Source organism: Elgaria multicarinata, chromosome 2 (assembly GCF_023053635.1).
Source record: "Elgaria multicarinata webbii isolate HBS135686 ecotype San Diego chromosome 2, rElgMul1.1.pri, whole genome shotgun sequence".
NCBI classification, from domain to species: domain Eukaryota; kingdom Metazoa; phylum Chordata; class Lepidosauria; order Squamata; family Anguidae; genus Elgaria; species Elgaria multicarinata.
Genome location: NC_086172.1, coordinates 25,830,234 through 25,844,442, shown reverse-complemented (window position 1 = coordinate 25,844,442; position 14,209 = coordinate 25,830,234). Strand labels below are relative to the sequence as shown.

The 14,209-nt window shown below is 42.7% G+C and overlaps 1 protein-coding gene across 1 annotated transcript in view; it reads left to right on the top strand.

Annotated features, from left to right (window-relative positions):
* CDK15 (cyclin dependent kinase 15) overlaps positions 1-14,209 on the top strand; it is a 58,488-nt gene that overhangs the window by 7,715 nt on the left and 36,564 nt on the right. The window contains exons 6-9 of the mRNA XM_063116188.1: positions 1,313-1,375; positions 5,997-6,120; positions 9,064-9,184; positions 14,024-14,117. Of these exons, the coding sequence (XP_062972258.1) occupies positions 1,313-1,375; positions 5,997-6,120; positions 9,064-9,184; positions 14,024-14,117 (402 nt within the window). The remainder of the gene's footprint in view (positions 1-1,312; positions 1,376-5,996; positions 6,121-9,063; positions 9,185-14,023; positions 14,118-14,209) is intronic.

The window sequence follows — 14,209 nt, the reverse complement described above, 5'->3', positions numbered from 1 at the left end:
AAATAAAAGCGCTGCCATGTTTTTTTGTAATGCTTCAAAGTATTTTATAGCGGTATGTAACAAATGAGTCCGTGCATCACGGTGACGGGTGCTTCTTGCTAGCTTTCTCCCCCACCTCCTTGTTCTTGAGAGCTATCTGCAACCCTAACTTCTCTTAAGGAACAGCCACATTTTTAAAAAAGTGCTTTATTTGCACAAAAAGCTGGCAGGAACTGATTGCTTTTGCAACTACCATGACAACAGGCTCATAACACTGTTGTTAAAACACTGGTTTCTTTCACAACCTCAATAGGACAACCCGCTCGCTACCCCTCCTCACAATTTGAGCATTCATCCTTTCAAAAGCAACACTTTCCCAGAAATAAGACATAATGCTGAGGCATATGTGAAACTTTCTTTTCTCTATTAACTCTCCTCTAAAGATATTCTGGCAAAAAAACTTTGTGACTGGTCATGATCATTAGCAAAAGTACCATGGTAAAAAGGACTTTGCTTCTTCATGCACTGCATAACCCATGTGGTATAATGGATAAAGTGTTGTACTTAGGCCGCCTTGAGGCCCAGTATTGGGCAAAAGGCAAGATACAAATAAATGTAACTAATAATAATAATAATAATAATAATAGGTTTGGGAAGATATGGGAGACCCTGAAACCTTGGGCCAGTCACTTTTATTTTATTTTAAATATTTATATCCTGCCTTTCCACAGTTGACAAGTCTGCAAGGTAGCTAATGTAAATATATAAAATATAATTCACACCAAGAAAATACAAATGCATAAAAAACACATTAAAATAATAAGACCCAATTAAGCAATGGTAGAAAGGCCCTCAAGCTACTTGTCATTAAAAAAAATTCAAATAATATATTTTAAGCACTTTCACCTTAGACACATTTAATAAGTTGTGAAGTTTGGCCCTAAAGTTAGCAGCATACCATTTCAGCCTTGCATATTGCAAGGGCAGTGTACCACTATGTGTGCCCCCCCAAATTATCCGACCCTAATATTTATTATTAATACATTTATATTCCACCATTTTTTTCCTCTTGCAAGGAACCCAAGGTGGTATACATGGCCCTTCTCCGCTCCATTTCATCCTCACAAGAACCCTGTCAAGGTACCTCAGTTTTTATGAGAGGCTTTTTGGGAGGCTGCTGAGGCAGAAGGAGTGGGGAAGTCACATGCTACCCACCCCTTTCCACTGGCACCTAATTCTAAAATGGTGGTTGAGGGATTCTGCAGAAAGGCTCTCTGAGGATTGGATTTCCTGTTTCCAGCCCTATTTCTTTCTCTCTTCCATGCCTATTTAGCACACAGACTTGGCACAGTACCTGTCCCAGCATCCTGGGGGACTTCATCCTCATAATGTCATGGTAAGTTCCTGAAGAAACTAGTACTTCTTAAGTATATAAATAACATGTGTGCCAAGAACAAGTGTGGTTAATGAATAGACTGTTGGCCTGAACTGAAGAGACTGGGGTTTACATTTCTTATTTACTTGGGTAGTTAAGTATGGCCCTGTTCAGAAGACACCTTAAACCACAGTGGTTAAGTCTTTTCTGTTAACAAAAAGGCCTTAATCACCGTGGTTGAAGCCTTAACCCCCGTGGTTTAAGGTGTCTTTTGAACAGGGCCTATGTATTTTACACTATCTCCAAGCCCATGCATGTCAGATTACAAATTATCAATTTCAATAAAAAGAAGAAATACCCCCCCCAAAAAAAAACCCACCATAATTTTAAACAGTTCTAAAATTACAGAAACATAATTACAAACTTCAGTTGTCCAAGCAAGATGCTATGTATCAAGCAAATCTACCTCACTGGGTTGTTGCGGAGATAAAATGGGATAAGCCATGTATGAGTTCCTTAGAGGAAGGTTAGCATTTAAATGCGATAAATACATTTCTATTCTAGTCTGAGTGTGGACTGTCTGTAAAATGCTGTTTGTAAGATTTACTTAGATAAAAGTAACGATGCGCCTTAGAAAATGCTGTGGGGAAAGATTTCTGTAACTCAGGCCTTAGCTAGACCTAAGGTTTATCCTGGGATGGTCCCGGGGTCGTCCCTGCCTGCTCCCTGGATATCCTGTGTGTCATTTACATGAACAGGGACAACTCCAGGACGAACCCGGGATAAACCTTAGGTCTAGCTAAGGCCTTAGCGGCTGTAAACATTTGGTAGATTGACTGCATGTGAATTTGTTTTCTTTTTTATAATGCATAAATATATGCACTGCCCTTTAACGAATAAATAGGCTCCCAAGGCAGCTTACAAGTATTGCGATGCAATAAATGAATACACGTGGATTAAACTAAAATATTTCTAACTTGCTGGTTGGTTACCTTCCACCAGGAAACCAAATCATCTTAGGAACTAGAAGCTATGGGGAAAACAGTCATTCACAATGCTAATATGACAAATTGTGGGAAGGTAATTGTAGGAGAGAATCAGTGTGAAAGGATCATCCCCTGCTTCTCCCCTGCAAATGTCCTCATTCAGGCAGCTTATAATTTTCTCCCTGGCCGAGTCCTGAAGCCAGAAATGAGTCGACTTGGGAAGGAAAACCGGTTTCGCTAGTGAAAATCAATTGTTATCAGAAGGGACAAACAGTCCACACACCCCTCCTCCTCCTGTTGATCCTTCCCTGCAATAGATTCCAGCTTCACAATCCAGTTTTTTTTAACAAATGTGGAGTGGAAGCCCACACATTTGCTAACATCAAGCTTCAACCTTAGACTTGCCCATATTGTGCCCTAAAGCAAAGAGCTGTCACCAGGGGAAGCTAGGGAAACAAATCTCCATGATACACTGTTGGCATCTGATTCATAGTCTGGTCATCAACGGCTTCCCAAACTTGAATCATGGACGGATGAAATGAAACTTCACCTCAGGTCGTTTTGAGTTTCCTTTTTATTTTCCACCTTGAACGTATTTTAGTCCATATTTCTCAAGGAAAATACACAATTACATCCAGGATCCAAAGAAGACAGCTTATGATTCCTTCCTGCTGATGGTAGCCCTTTGCGCCTCATGGGATGTTGCCTGTGGGGGAGCTCTCAACCCTGGGTGTATTTGAAAGGGGAAATCTAAAAACCCTTCATGGGAGCACTGTAGATCTAGTGGTGTATTGGTGAATTTCGAAGTGCAGGTGCTCGTCATGGCAGTCCCTATAGCCATGCCCCCATGCTGTGGCCAAAGCTACAGGTGGCTGTGTTGATCCATATCAACAAACCAGTTCTAGCATTTTTATTTCTAACAGGAGCTTGAAAGCAAGTGGGTTGTACTTGCCCATTTAAGACCAGGCCACCCCAGAATACTTTGCATTACAATAGGGATAGCTCATGGCTGTACTGCTGCTGAGAAAATTCATCCCATCCCCAACCAGCTACTGTGAAGGTTGCAGACAAGATCAGAGGGAATAGGGAATTTAGTGGTGTGCTTCACACACTCACCACAGCCCATCATGGGTTGCAATGTATGCCGGCAGCCATTTTGAATATTCAACACCCAGTGGGGTGTTGCCATTGTTTGTTGTGTCACCCACATCTGGGTGGCAGGAGTTGACTGAGGGTTAAACAACCCTCAAATAACCCTACAACAGATCATGGATTATTTGAGGGTTTAACCCACAAACAATCCGTGCCACCCAGGTTCAGACAACACAACAAACCATGGCAATTCCCCCACTGAGGGTTGAGTATTCAAAATGAGCATGCACCGCAAGCCACAATGGGCTGCAAAAAGTGCTTGTTTTGGGATGGCGGCTGCATGTGGCCAGATCAGGATTGGGACTGCAGCTCATGGGGAGGGAAGCTTAACCCTTTCCCCCATGTCACAGTCCCATGTGGGCCTCCCTGAACCTCAGCCATCCTCACCCTGGTGCCCTCCAGAATGTTGGCATTCCCTGTGGCTGGCTGGAAATGCAGGGAGTTACAATGCGGCACATCAGGTTGGGGGAAGCTGCTGCAACTTCTATTTAACAAAAAACAAAAGATTTAGCTTAATGCCTTCCTTCCCTTTTTCAGCATTCTCCTTCAAACCTCCCCCCCCCCCCAACAGTGTTTTTGGACCTACAGACAAAAAATGTCCTGCTGCAGTTTCCAGAGTCTGAGCAAATGCCAGCAAGGAGAGATTTGTTTTATTCTGTCACTGATTAATATTCATGACAAGATGACTGACAGTTTCGCATACCAAAAAAACATGCTCTAAAAATGCACTGCATCTTTTGCACTTAAATGAAATCATGATGTTTTTAGCCCATTTTACCTGGAGGCAAAGAAGTAGCCCAATACCCTGAGTTGTTTCATTGCCCCTTTATTTACTTTCCTATTATTTCTTTAAGTGAGGTTGGTTTGACATTCATGACATTGGCCAGGTTCACACTATTGGGGAGGGAAAATTAGCCACCATGGTTTATTTTCCCACCCTGCACATTCCTGCTGCCTGCTGCCTAATTACCATAGTTACCCTCACCCAGCACATGGTGACATCTGAACCCATGCAAAGGTGGGTGGCAGGAGCGGTTTACAAACCTATGGCTTATTGTAGGGTTGTAGGACGGTTTATAAATCACTTTTGCCACTTACCCTCACTGGGATTAAATGTCATGACGAGGGTAATTATGGTAATTAGGCAGCAAGCAACTGGTACACGCAGCGTAGGAAAATAAGCTATAGTGGCATCTTTTCTTTCCCTGACTGTGTGAACCTGCCCATTCTAAAATATATAGCGTATTTCCCCAAAGTCACAGAGCAAAGGTGGGCAGAATGAGGGTAGATTGGGGTCTATTGGAAGATTTCTGGCTGATTTGCAGTAAATTGGCAAGTTCTTACTCCCAGTTACAACAGTGACAACTAAATAGCAGCAGTGACAACCAAAGAAGGTTTCTTGCCCTAAATTAGGTTGCTGGAAAAATGCTAGGAACATAACGAGTGTATTTTTGTGTGAAAGAATGTGTGAGCCGGGTTATGGGACTGATCGCAAATTGATTACAAATTCCTGGGCTGTTCATGTACTCAAAGGCAACCTGTTTCTTAATGTCCTCCTGATTGAACCACTATTTTGCCCCCAGCTCAGGTTGGTAGACCTCAAGGGATGTAGTAAAAACAAAGTAAATCCTGCTAGCCTGACACCTGCTTGCCCTTTCCATAAAGGGGAGAGGCCTGGAAGAAATCTACATATTTGCAGGTCTTAGCTCCTTTTCCACAATCACTTAGAAATGGCAAGAATGGATAGATGGACTTCTTAGAGTGTATCCATGCAACTGACCCATTGCTAATCTTTGGACTTCACTGTACCCATGTGCTTCTTCCTCTCAAAATTGCAGATTTCAGGTTTTAATTTTTCCCTTGATCTAGAACAATTGCGTGCACCTGTATGATGATGCAGTTTGCTAGATAAAGGGAGGGACAGACACTTTGAGAAAGCTGTAGGAAAGGAAGTAGTCAGGTTGGAGGATTCTGAAGGGGGGAAAAAAGCTGAGCTTCTGCCAAATAAACTAGCAGGTAATTTAACAACGTATCTAGCTGTGTAAATGCAGGAATGCGTTACCACAAATTAGAAATTAGAGGAGGGGAGATAAACTTGGGGAAATGCTGATAATGATAGAGTAGGACAGTATTTAAGCTTTCCCCTTTTGTTACGCAGATCTCACTTTTGTACCACATTGACAAGCCTGTGCTGCAGGGTAGGTGTAAACACTGGGAAGCATCCCTGGATTCTAAAGAAATGTGACATTTTGAAATGCCATTTTGAAGCTGCCAAACTTAAATTCTTTGGTTTATTCTAATATAAAGCAGCCCATAATAGTCGACTTCAGCAGCCTGTACTGTTGTTTTATTATGTAGTGGTTTTCATTTTTCTTCTTCTCCCCCCTCCCCTCTATTTCTCTGTACATATTCTCTTTTGTTTCGAGATTGTTTTCTCCCTGAGATGCAGAGGTAACTGACCAATGACTAATCACAGACGTCTGAATCCTCCTTCTCTTCCCCAGCTCTTCACGTTCCAACTTTTGCGAGCCTTGGCTTTCATCCATGAACGTCACATTCTGCATCGGGACCTGAAACCTCAGAACTTGCTCCTCAGTTGCCATGGAGAGCTCAAGTTAGCTGACTTTGGTGAGTTGTCGCAGCCCGACTGCAGACAGGAATTCTTTCGACAGCCGGGTTTCCCATGCTTAGGATTTATTTATTTATTTAAAACATTTATATCCCGCCCTATATCAATAAGATCTCAGGGCGGTGTACAGATAAAAGCGTACAGTATAAAACAGTAAATATACACAGCTAAAAACAAATTAAATCATAAACCAAGTTAAAACGATATATAATTTAAAAACAGTAAAACTATTAAAACTGTTAAAACAATGTGCCTAGTGAATTCAGCCATTAAAAGCTTTGTTAAAAAGCCATGTTTTCACTTGGCGCCAGAATAAAATCAGCGTTGGTGCCAGTCGGGCCTCCAAGGGGAGGGCATTCCACAGTCGGGGTGCCACAACAGAGAAAGCCCTCTCCCTTGTCCCAACATAGCGAATGTGTTGTGCTGGTGGGATGCGGAGAAGCGCTGCTCAAAGAGATCTCAAGTCTCGGGCAGGCATATATAAGGAAAGGCGCTCCCTCAAGTATCGAGGTCCCAAGCCAAAATGTAATAAATAAAATAAAATAAATAAATAAGCCAAGGAGAGCCACCAGCTTCTCCTTTCACCGAACTTTGGAGAAAGAAATGTCTATGGTCCCGTTCACACATCATGGTATCCCAGAACATACATACATATACATATACATATACATATATATATATAAAAATTCTGGCTTACCATGAACAAACAAGCAAGCATGCTTATACACACTGCTCAATTGCTCTCACCACAAATGGCTAAACAAACCACTCTTCATATATGGTTTGTTTCGCATGACATCTGAATTAGGAACTCTGGCTTGTTCCTCCCCTGGAAGCCATAATCATAAACCAAGGTTTGTTCCCAGAGTTCCCAGTTTGGGTGCCCTGCTAAACAGACCACAGACGGAAGTTCCCTACCATTCCTGCTGGCAGGAGGAGCCAAGTGGGAGCGACCCAGCACGCTTCCTCGTTCACAGTAAGCCAGAATATTTTTTAAAATCTGGTTTTACCATGATGTTCGAAGGCCTGGTGTTAGACATCATCCCTCTCCTTTTTATAACTAGGAATAAACTTGGTAGTTAAATAACTGCACACAAAACGGGATGCAGTTAACTGCTTGAAATGAGGATTCTATCCAGCTCCATGGAGTACATAGACCTGACAACAGCCCAGATGTATACTTTGCTTAGCTTGTTGGTAGGCATATGTGTTGTGTACGGAAGGTTTCAGGTTTAACCCCTGCTATCTGCTAGTTGAAGGGATCAGGTACCAGGTGATGGGAAAGACCTCTGCCTGAAGCTTTGCCTGAGCCACACAAGACAGTGCTTGAGGGACCAATGGTTTAACTTGGTATAAGGCTTCTTCCTAATTATTATTATTATTATTATTATTATTATTATTATTATTATTATTATTTATATAGCACCATCAATGTACATGGTGCTGTACAAAGTAAAACAGTAAATAGCAAGACTCTGCCGCATAGGCTTACAATCTAATAAAATCCTAGTAAAACAATAAGGAGGGGAAGAGAATGCAAACAGGTACAGGGTAGGGTAAGCAGGCACAGGGTAGGGTAAAACTAACAGTAGAAAGTAACAGTAGAAGTCTGCACAACATCAAGTTTTAAAAGCTTTAGGAAAAAGAAAAGTTTTTAGTTGAGCTTTAAAAGCTGCGATTGAACTTGTAGTTCTCAAATGTTCTGGAAGAGCGTTCCAGGCGTAAGGGGCAGCAGAAGAAAATGGACGGAGCCGAGCAAGGGAAGTAGAGGCCCTTGGGCAGGCGAGAAACATGGCATCAGAGGAGCGAAGAGCATGAGCGGGGCAATAGTGTGAGATGAGAGAGGAGAGATAGGAAGGAGCTAGACCGTGAAAAGCTTTGAAGGTTAACAGGAGAAGTTTATATTGGATTCTGAAGTGAATTGGAAGCCAATGAAGAGATTTCAGAAGCGGAGTAACATGGTCAGAGCGGCGAGCCAAGAAGATGATCTTTGCGGCGGAGTGGTGAACAGAAACCAACGGACTGATGTGAGAAGAAGGAAGGCCAGAGAGAAGAAGGTTGTAGTAGTCCAACCGTGAAATAACCAGTGCATGAACAAGCGTCTTGGCGGAAGAGACAGACAAAAATGATCGAATCCTGGCAATATTATACAGGATAATACAATAATATTATATATTATTCCTAAGCCACCTGCAGCTTGAATTCATCAGGAAGCGAGCCACACCTGTGTCTTCAGTGAGCCTACATCTTCCAAATGAATATACAAGGCAGGGTGTCTCATTTTCACAGATTCCCCCAAGCCTGCAGCTTCCCTTACTGTTCCAGAGGTCAAGAATAGTTTTTCAGGAGGCGTAGGTGCAGCGGTAGGAGGGATCAGCAAAACCCAGGTATGTTGCCTTAGAAGAGCAGAAGTGCTTTCCTGTAGAACAGGGCGGGTAGCATGTCCGCACCCCCACCCCCCACTGCATTGATGAATTTGGCAGGGTAACAGATAGATGGCGTATTTAGAACTATGGAGTGCTACAAAGGTAAAGTTTACAAACAAGCAAAATTTGACACTTTCAATGTTCTATATAATGCTATGGATTTGGGCAGCAAACTACCTACTTTTTTTTTAAAAAAAAATGGGAGTATGGCCTGCAGGAGTAGTGGTCCAGGGGGCAAAAATGGTCCCTAAACCTCCTGCAATTGTCTGCCCCTGATCCAGTGCAAAGCCACCACTGGTATGCAACTCACTGCACGGTTATTTATATTAGAAACTGCTATGAGCTCATTCTCAACAAAAAAGCCACAAAAGAATTATAACAGATTATCGCTGTATGAGGTAGAATTACACATGGGCAGAATTGTCTGTGTTATTTATTTTGAAGAGAGTGGCAAAGAAATATAACTTTCATGTGTGATTTAAAATTACTTCTCCCCCCCCCCCCCTATTTTGGCAGGTCTTGCTCGTGCCAAGTCCCTGCCCGGTCAAACGTACTCTGCTGAGGTGATGACACTTGGGTATCGCCCTCCTGATGTGCTACTGGGAGCCACTGATTATTCTTTTGATGTAGATATCTGGTGAGAGCTAGCTCTGGAGCATTTAAGATGAAGCCAATGAATCTGAGCATCATCGCCTTCCCATTTCAAACATATATTTATAGCTATTTATTTATTTATTCATTTATCTGTTACATTTATATACTGCCCCATAGCCGAAGCTCTCTGGGCGGTTTACAATTTGCTGAAGGGCACAAGGAGACCACTTTTGGAGACTATCATTATAAATCAGTTGCGTTGTACCAAAATTAAAGCCAATCTGTTCATTTTATTTTGGGGACACATTTCATATTAAATACTCTAGAGTAGTGTTGCCCAACCTGGTGCTCAACAGAGTCCCAACATATCTGGAGGGCTTCAGGTTGGGGAAAGCTGTAAAGAGATTGGAAATTGACAATATCAGAAAAAAAGCAGGAAAACTAGTTTCCGGGCTATTCTCATTAGACCTCTCAAGGAAGTTTGATCATTATTTTAAACCTACTGATTAAATGTTTTTACAGATTTTGTATCCTTTCTTTTTACCAACATGTATTTTTATTAACATCTGTGTACTTATATTTATTTATTTATTTTATTTAAGGATTTTTATGCCGCCATTCAGCCAAAAAAGGCTCTCACGGCGGCTTACAAAAGTATTTCTTGACAGTCCCTGCCCACAGGCTTACAATCTAAAAGACATGACACAAAAGGAAAGGGGACTGGGAGGGAGAAGGAGGGGGGGGAAGGAAAGCAAATTCAGGCACTACAATCTTAGTTGTAAAGTTCAGCAGTTACAGATGACAGCAGGAGGGAGGGGGCTCTCAGCTGGAGCTGTACCCAGGCACGGTGGAGAGGTGCCTGGCTGCTGCTTCCTCCCTCACTGGTCTTATATGCTTATACTTATACTTATATAAGTCTTATACTTATATGCTATAACAATGGTCTGTTGACTGTAAATAAAGATTAATAGATTGATTGACCTTAAATCTCACTGTGGAGTCAACTGAAGGCAGTCTTGAATCACGATTTGAAATTTAATTTTGGTACAATGCAACTGATTTATAAAGATCATCTCCAAAAGCTCTATCTCTTGCAGTTAATGGATTGGGTCTAAAGGCGGCCTTCTGCTCACTAAGGAGTCTTCCTATTCACCATGGAAGGGCTTTTTGATACTTTATGCTAGGGTGTTGTAGGAAAAAAGTCAAAACTGGGCATGTTTCTAGGCCAGGGGTGGGCAACTTTGGAAAGTATGGGGGCCAGTTCCCCACCCCCACCTCAGGCCTGACGTGGGGTGCACTCCAGCTGCAGCAGTGGCGGTGGCAGCAAAAAAAGGGGGAGTCGTGGTTGTTTTCATGCTAAATCTGTCAATTCTAAGCCTCTGTACTGAATTGCCACCAAATTTCAGCAGCAAACAGCGACTCCCTGCTCCTCTTTTCCTTGGTAAGAAAAAAACACGCACAGCGGGGGCCAGCAGCAGCTGCTGTGGGTTGCCCACCCCTGTTCTAGAGGAGGGCTCCTAGCACTTCCAATCAGAAGGAATTGAGAAGCAATTGGGTCATTTATTCTAATGGATTTTCTGCATTAAGGGAAACACAGGAAGAAGTGGTGGGAAAACTTGGGAGAGTTACGACTGTGACACAATTAGCTTCATCACACCAGGGTTATACTGTGCAATCACTGCGAATTGCATGCAAAGGACTCCGAAGTTTTCCAGCTTATAATCTGCTTTGACTCTGAAGCACTCCCATGCATCCTGCTTTAATTGTGCTTCATATATAAAAGAACCGACCTATTTAGCTACCTCTTTAGGAGCGAATCTTTTGTTGTTCTCCGAGTGGCCACTGGGGGCGCAGGAGAATGATTTGATTTGTTTAAATTACAGATTAAACAAATGCTTACATCTGCGTAAGTTTTAAAGATAAAGACATCAAAATTGGCACAGTAATAGATATTAAGGAGGGCTTTAAGTATACCAAATTTGATTCGCATTGGGTCATCCGTTGACTTTTTAAATGATTTTTTACATTTCTCCCCCTTAAACCCATTCCTGGTATGCAAAGGATCTTAGGAGCGCTGCTGCCCGTGGTGTGATTTAGCTAACAACAACAATAATAATAACAACGACAGCTTTACGCTATGGGGATAATTTGAGGGAAATGGGTACATGGGATGAAGCCCAATGACAACTGGACGCCCCCTGCGAAATTTCATGACTAAGGCAGGGCAATGGCACCATAAAAGCTTCATCTGGAAGCACCCTAAATTCTCTTGCGCAAGCAGCTACCTGAGAACTGCCGCAGTACTTACCTTGGCCATAGCTGTCCATGCCCTTTTAACCTCCTGGTTCGATTACTAAAATGAATTATACATGGGGTTGCTTTGGAAGACTTCCTGGAAACTTCAGAATACAGCTGCTAGATTGCTAACTAGGACTGCTCACTGGGGGCATATTTTTCCAGATCTGAAACAACTTTTCTGGCTACCAACTTATTTCTGAGAACAGTTCAAATTGCTGGTGCTTCCTTTCAAAGCCCTACATGGCTTAAAATCTGGGTACCTGATGGATCACCTTCTTCCCCATCTTCCTGCCTGTGCATTAAGGTAATAATAGAAGGGTGCACTTGCCTTTTGAAGTTAGGTGTGTGGCAATTGGAGAAAGAGCCTTAGCTACCACCATTACAAGTACATGTGTGAAGGATTGTTTCTCATAGCATGTCCACAGATTCCACACCATCTAATAGTTTCTATAGGGCTAGAGTCGAGAAGTGAGAGTTGTATCCCATGCATGTCTACTCAGAATTCCCACCATCATTAATGGAGCATAGGATTGCCCGGTTAAAGAATTGCCAGTTGATTCTATTATATTTGCTAAAAAGTGCTATGCCTACATAAAGATGCAGATTTTTGTCACGTGTAGTGAACATGTAAATCCACTTTGAGTTGGTGCATGGCTTTGGAAGTGTGCTTTCCATGCTCCTTATGTCAGACATTTATGAATTTAATGCTGTCCATACATCCTTACAAGCACACTTCCAAAACACCCACGTCTGGTGTGTGCTCAATGCCTAGATGCCACTTAAAGCAGCATTTAGTGGTGTTACTTCTAAGTGTGTTAGCAGAAAGAAGCAGAAGAAGGTGCGTCAGGCATGCGCTAAATTCATGGGAAGCAGTACCACACACAACAAAACTCACAGAATTTCAAAGTAATAATAATAATAATAATAATAATAATAATAATAAATTTATTTCTTACCCGCCTCTCTGTTTGGATCGAGACGGGGAACAACGATAAGTATAAAATACATAAAACTGAATTAAAAACATAGTGTACATTATTAAAACATCCTAAAATTCTACTGGATAGGCCTGCTGGAATAGCTTTCTTAAACGCTAAAAGACTGTTAAATTGATGAGTCTCCTCCGGCAGGCCATTCCACAGTCTGGGAGCACCAGAAGAGAAGGGCCTCTGGGTAATACTTGTCAGCCTAACTTTCGCAGACTGAAGTAGATTTTTCCCAGAGGACCTGAGTGTGCGGGGCAGATTGTATGGGAGAAGGCGATCCCGCAGGTAGCCTGGACCCAAACCATGTAGGGCTTTAAAGGTAATAGCCAACACTTTATACTTCACCCGGAAACTAATTGGCAGCCAGTGAAGAGATTTTAATACTGGTGTAACGTGGTCCCCCCTAGGCGTACCGGTGAGCAGCCTGGCTGCCATATTTTGAACTAGTTGAAGTTTCCGGACTAGGCAGAAGGGTAGTCCTATGTAGAGCGCATTGCAGAAGTTGAGCCTCGAATATAGTGAATGCATGTTTGATACTGTCCTGAGAGGAGGCCCTATCCTTTTGCCTCCTGCAGCTCCAGGAAAAAAAAGTTCTTTCACATTGACAAAGGGAGGACTGGGCACCATGTTCTCTGCAAGGCAACCACTAGAGAGCAACAGCATCACACGTACTCACTTATGAATTTCAGACAGTAGAGTACAGCACTGGCCAAACAGCAGAAGAGGAAAAGGATTAGTGGGAATGAGTCAATGAATTCTACTGAGGAAGGTGGTTGTTTAGCTCTTTCCTCCCATACGATTTAGCTTGTGGGGAAGACGACTGGTGGTTTTGATCAGGAAAATAGCACAGGGGAAGGATTAAACATCCTCCTTCACCCATCTTGGCTCCTCCTCATTCCAGTGTTGCCCGTGATAACACAGGGAGGAGCTGCAGTGTAGGCTTCTCCCACATGGACCAAGCCATCTTGCATAACAACTGTAGGATGGGAAGTATCAACAATATTGGCCTAGCTGGGACAACGGTCTTACTACGAACGTAGGAAGCTGCATTATACTGAGTCAGACCATTGGTCCATCTAGCCCAATATTGTCAGCACTGACTGGCAGCTATGGCTCTCCAGGGTTTCAGGCAGGGATTTTTCCAGCCCTCCCTGGAGATGCCGGGGATCAAGCCTGGGACCTTCTGCATGCAAAGCTGGTGCCCTACCACTGAGCCACGGCATCCCATGTTCCACTTGGTCAGCATAATGTAAGAAGGGATTCAGTGACGAATACACCTGTGGCTGAAGGTCTTAAATAACCAAAGGAGAAGGAACTAAATTTGAGCAGGAGGAATCATCCGGATTGCCTCAAGCATGTCATGTTAGTCAACGTAGGTATGCATGTTTGTGTTTAGATCAAGAGGGGCATTTTTAACATGCTGATGTCTACCATGTGATGTCTTTGAGAATATTTTGCTTCCAACAGCAAACGTGGCTGGGAGAGGATGTACATGTTGTTCCCCTTCATCTAGATTTGGATGAGACCTATTTCTGTGTGCAGTTTAGGGTGTATATTGTGTAGCTGAATGAAGAGAATACCATTTTTTTTCCCTCCAGGGGTGCAGGCTGCATATTTGTTGAGATGCTTCAGGGTCAGCCACTGTTTCCAGGGGTTCACAACACCTTTGAACAGTTGGAGAAGATCTGGATGGTGAGTATAATGATACATTTGGGAAACTGAATAAAAAATCATCAGCATCTCAAAGGGGCAGTGCGCACACGCACACATATATGTCTCTCACG